The 5,673-nt window shown below is 44.3% G+C and overlaps 1 protein-coding gene across 1 annotated transcript; it reads right to left on the bottom strand.

The window, feature by feature from the left end:
- Positions 1–597: 597 nt before the first annotated feature.
- GHSR (growth hormone secretagogue receptor) lies at positions 598–4,043 on the bottom strand. Its single transcript, XM_007948107.2, has 2 exons — positions 3,248–4,043; positions 598–902 (listed from the first exon to the last, which is right to left on the bottom strand). Exons 1-2 carry the CDS (start codon positions 4,041–4,043, stop codon positions 598–600), a joined length of 1,101 nt encoding a protein of 366 aa, XP_007946298.1.
- Positions 4,044–5,673: the final 1,630 nt, after the last annotated feature.

Here is a 5,673-nt window from a genome sequence, read left to right as displayed (position 1 = left end):
CTACTCATCAAGATATATTGTCCACATTGAGATGTGCTGTAGATACAAGAAAATACACTGGATTTCAAAGGCTTAGTATGAAAAAAAAAAAGTAAACTATCTCAATAACTTTTATATTAATTACTTACATGGTTTACGTTATATTATCTGGTCAGCACTGTTCTAGAACAATAGGAAAATCATTGAGTTTTAAGTCCTGTTTTGAAATTTTTATTTTAATGTCACTCTTTTAATCAAATAACTTAATCATTATTAAAAAGTGAATCAGATTTAGTATTTACCCACCAAGAAGTGCCCTAATTACCTACACTGCAACTTTTCCTCTCTCCATATTGCAAAACCCTTGCCAACACCAACAGTAGAATGCAAAATCAGAGGCAGTGGATATGCAGAAATAGTGTATGAGAGCACTAATGAATGTGCAATCAAATCAAACTGCTCACACTCTACAAATCCTATCTTTCCTTACCTCCCAATTGATTCCAGATCTATATGCCTCTAATTCCAAAATTAACCTTCACCTTCCTCCCAAGTTCTGCTGTGTATGGCTTCTGGTTTAGAATAATAAACGATGACTTTGCTCAGATTCGTGCTTGGTCATGTATTAAGACTAGATTCTGTCCAGGCCCGAGAACTTTCATCCTTCAGAGTGGAGAGCTTTCTCTGAGAGAAAGGTTCGAATCCCAGAAGTCTGAACACAGCCACCCGGTATTTCTTGGACATAATGTTGTACAGGATGGGGTTGATGGCAGCACTGAGGTAGAAGAGGACAAAGGACACCAAGTTGCAGTACTGGCTGATCTGTGCAATCTCCAGGGAGCCGGGATCGAAGGACTTAGAAAATAAGTATCGACCAACGTGGAAGGGCAGCCAGCAGAGGATGAAAGCAAACACCACTACAGCTAAAAGGACAATGGGAGAGAGAGCATCAGGCTAAGAAATATCATAGCAAAGGACGTTCTGTTTTTAAGAAATAGTTTTGTTTTGATTATCTATGGTATGATCATTGACTTAGAGAAACACCATTCCCACCTTTTAACCAAGATTGATTCTACCTATACCAACATTTCAACTGTTTTCGCTGAGCTTTTTAAACATTTCTGTCTAACGATTATCTGGTTAATTTGAGTTGGTATATTGATGCCTCAACAGATTTAACAGTTTATTCACAACATTCCACCATTTAATATTTAGATACAACATGGTAGATATATGTTACATATATATATATATATATATATATATATATATATATATATATAGTTATATAGTTATATATAGAGTTTATATATATATAGTTAGTTACTTATAGTTAGTTATATATATAGTTATATATGAGGTAAAATTATTGTTCTCAAGCATGGTTGTATATTAGAATTTCCTGGGGCATTTATTTTTAAAGCAGTTTCCCTGGATATAACATAGATTCTCTAAATTTCAATATCTAAGAAGGAAACTAGGGTACCTATGTTTTTTTCTTTCTCCTTTCTTCTTTCTTTCTTTTTAAACTTTCACAGAAGACTAAATTTGCAGCCAGGATTGAAAAACACTGAGATGGATGATTCTATGCCTCCTATAACAGACATAAATAAGGCATAAAAGGGCATAAAACCAACTAACATTAATTATCATCCCTCCAAATCTTCATTTGACCTATTTAAGCTATTTTTCAAGGTCTCAAACATTGCTAGATTAAATTTTTAAATTCAAAATCATACATAGGAAAATAACACAAAATAATATTTTATTCCTTGGATCACTTTAGTGATTGTCTTTGAATTGTCAAGGCAAGTGGAAATTAACACTAATACTGAGGCATCAGTGAGGATAATTAGCAGCCTAAATAATAAAATTGGAGAATATTATTAAATATCCTCAAAATTAAGTTGCATACTAGTAACTTGACTCCACAGTAACAACATGAATCTCACAGGAGAGAGCTTAGAATCCCCTGGAGGACCAGTAGGTTTACAATCCATGAGTCACATCATGAAAATCACTGGTCTGGAAAATGAAAATTTCTGACATTCCTTGAATAAACTCTGTCAATTGCAGGATTCTAGGACTTGTAACATTGGAAATATGAAATCAGCCTGGAGTGACTTCTAAGAAGCATTAAATGTGCAAATAAGTACAAAATGTTGCCTGTAATGTCCAAATAATAAAATATAGAGACCCTAGTTTTGAAATCATATATAGAATTAATATTTTGCCCGCATATGGCCCCTTTTTATATTCATCTGGAGTGAACACATATGCTTAAAATTTTTGAATTCAGGCAATAAATACTCAGCACACCTGTCAATGTACTGTATTGGTTGCTCTCTGAAGGGTGATTGGAGGGGTCCTACATGCTGTTGACTTCCACAAAGTCTCTTTTCCTCATGTTGGAGACCTTCCTATCCTAGCTCATCTTAGCTTATTCTACCTGAAAACACAGGTAATCATGAAAAGAAATCAAGAGACTAGCCCTGATTTGCCACTGAGTTCTTCCCAAAAGTATGTAAGTAGCAGCAGCATAAACTGCAGAATGGATGCAATAATCTGAAAAAAATGCAAGGCAGAAGACAAACCACAAGACTGAAAGAGAAATGAATCATTTCTGACAGAATTATCCAAATTGGTTATGTCTTTGGTTAAATTTACCACTGGATACTTTCTAGATTTCCTGACTGCTTTTCTCAATGTAACTTATAGATCCACAAATTCTATGAAGTAGGAAGCTTAACGTCCCCTTCAACACTTAAAGACAGCAATGGACTTTTATGCAATATCTCAATGTTGAAGTAAAGTCTGGGAGTGATATTTCTCCATGAAAGAAGGAAAGAAGGGGCAGGAAGAAAGAGTTGGAGACAAAATGAGAGAAAGAAGAGAGTGAAAGGGAAGGATGGAAGGACAAAGGGAAGAAGAGAGAGAGAGACTTAGAGTCAAAATGATGAGAGAGATACAGAGAGAATAAGACCCACAGGGAAAGAGAGTAGGGGAGATAGGAAAGATACAATGGAAATGAAAAAGGGGGGATGAGAGAGGGGAGGAGAGAGAGGGGAAAAACAGGAAGGGGCACACACAGGTACACACAGAGGCAGAGAAATTGAGAAATCAAAAGAGAGAAGAGTTAAGAGATACTAACAGAAAGTTGGAAAGTGGAGTGGAGACCAGAAAGAAGGGCTGGGACTCAGGGAAAGGGATGGAGAGGAGAAAGGAAGGGAGAGAGTCGGAGAGAGCCCGTGGGCGCGCTGAGACCCACCCAGCATTTTCACGGTTTGCTTGTGGTTCTGGTCCCTGAGCGAGGCTCCCGCTGCCGCCTTGCCGCGCTTCCTCTGCCACAGCTTCCTGCCGATGAGGCTGTAGAGCACAGTGAGGCAGAAGACAGGCAGAAAGAAGAAGACGCTGGACACCCACACCATGACCGTGAGAAGCCCGGAGCGCACTGCGAACTCCGTGGGCCGGCACTCGTTGGTGTCTCGCGGGTCCGTGCCGTTCTCGTGCTCTACCCCGACCAGCACAAAGATGGGGCCTGCGCTACAGAAGGCCACGGCCCAGATGACCAGGATGACCAGCTTCACCCGGCCCTTGGTGACCACCACCTTGGCCCGCAGCGGGAAGCAGATGGCGAAGTAGCGCTCGACGCTGAGCGCGGTAATGGTGAGCACCGTGGCATAGGTACAACTCTCGCTGACGAACTGAAAGAGTTTGCAGAGCAGGTCGCCAAAGTTCCAGGGTCTGTACTGCCAGAGGCGGACGAGGTCTAGGGGCATGCAGAGGAAGATGAGTAGGTCGGAGAAGGCCATGCTGGACAGGTAGAGGTTGGTGGTGGTGCGCAGCTCACGGAAGCGTGACACCACCAGCATGGTCAGCAAGTTGCCTGCGATGCCCACCACGAAGAGCGCCACGCAGGTGGCAGTGACTCCAGCCAGCAGCGGCGCGGGGAAATGCCACAGCAGGTCGTCCTCCAGCGAGTCGTTGGCTAGGGGCGAGTTCCAGTCCAGATCAGCCAGCGTGAAATTGAACCCCGGCTCCTCGCTCGGCGTCGTGTTCCACATACTGCCTCCACAGCTTTACCCGCTCCGGGCTCTGGAAGGCGGCTGCGCTGAAAGGCTGAACCCCGCTGGTCCCCGAAAAGGTCCTCTCAGGCGAAGGGGAGTCCGAGGGAGGAGCCGGTGGGCGCGCAGGATGCTTGGAGAAGAAAGAGAGGGAAGTGAGAGACAGAAGCCGTAGTAGAAGGTGAGATTGAGAACGAGAGAGGATGTGTCAGGAGAGAAAGATAAAGAGGGAGAGAGAGATAGAGAAAGATATATAGAGAAAAAAGGAGATAGGGACTGGTTCAGAGAGAGACAGAGAGAGTATGACCCAGTGGCCACCACCGTCCTCTCTGGCACCTCCCCTCGCTTCCGCCCTCTCCCCAAAACAGCTTCTTTCCCAACCCAGCCCACACACGTATCTGTCACTGAGGCAGTCCTACCAACCAGACCTCCAGTGAGCATTCTCACTCCAGCTCCATCACGAACTTCCCAAAGCGCCCGGGAGTGGAGGGCCGCGGAGAACCGGCGCGGGGAATGTAGCAACGTGGGAAACTGTTCTCAGCCTTGGTCGAGGCCAGGCTAGAGTGGCCTGGAAAAGCGGGTCACACACAGGGGTCACACACAAGGAGACCGTGGTAGCAGCGGGGAGAATGCGATCAGCAGTCTGGACCTGAGTTTCCTTGAAGAGAGATGAGTTGACTACCTAGCTGGCTAGGAGAAGCTGTAAGCTTGAAGGAGAGTGGGAGAAATAGCGATCTCGTGTTTGTGTTCGGATCAGAGAAGACCGGTGTGCATCTGGAAAGAGCTTCAGGTGGTCCTAGAATCTATTATTCTTTTAGCCAGGAGAAACTGAGGCTCAGAGAAGTTGGGTCACTTGTTTAAGGCCACGCAGCTAGTTGAGGTCTCAAGGACCAGACTTGGACCTCCCACCTGGGCTTCTGAGCACTGGGGGAAGTTAGGGGTGTGTGGGAGGGAGCTGATTTGTGAGTGTATCTAAATTGTTGTTGAGGATGCTGTCTAGATTATTTTTGCCTGATGCAAATCTGGGAGAGGGGAGGGGCAAAAGTAAAGAAAGTGAAGGAGGGGCAGAGGCTGTGAGGCTGGTTCTTGGAGGGTGCAAGGGTGTGCAGTAACATGTTTTGGGGGAATGACTGACAGAAATCAACCTTTTAAATAGTAGCTGGTCCCCCAGCCTCCACAACCATGAGACTGGAAGAACTAGACGGTGACTGGCTACGCCTGCTCACTGCTTTGAAAGGGATTGCAACAAGAGGTCCTGTACAAAGTTGGAGAAAAATGTGGAACAAAACTCAAAAAAGAAAAAAAAAGAAAGAAAGAAAGAAAGAAAAGTCTCAACAGGCTTATTGATCTGGTAGAGACTAGAGGCTGGTGGAGCCCTCCAGGCTATGGCCCTTAGACATCCTTCAAGCCTGAAACTGAACTCATTGGTAGTTCAACTTCCAGCCAAACATTGTTGTTGTTATGAGCCGCAGTCAGACCCGACTCATAGCGACCCCTCCTTAGGTTTCCCAGGTGGTATCACTACAGAAGTAGATTACCCAAGCTTCCTTCTGAGGAGTGGTTGGTGGATTTGAACTGCCAGCCTTCTGGTTAGCGGTCAAGTGCATTAGGCACTATGCTACCAGAGCTC

This window comes from Orycteropus afer, unplaced genomic scaffold (assembly GCF_000298275.1).
Source record: "Orycteropus afer afer isolate SDZICR_OR568_19922 unplaced genomic scaffold, OryAfe1.0 scaffold00202, whole genome shotgun sequence".
NCBI lineage: Eukaryota > Metazoa > Chordata > Mammalia > Tubulidentata > Orycteropodidae > Orycteropus > Orycteropus afer.
Note: the sequence above shows the minus strand (reverse complement) of the source record. Positions and strands in the feature narration are given on the sequence as shown.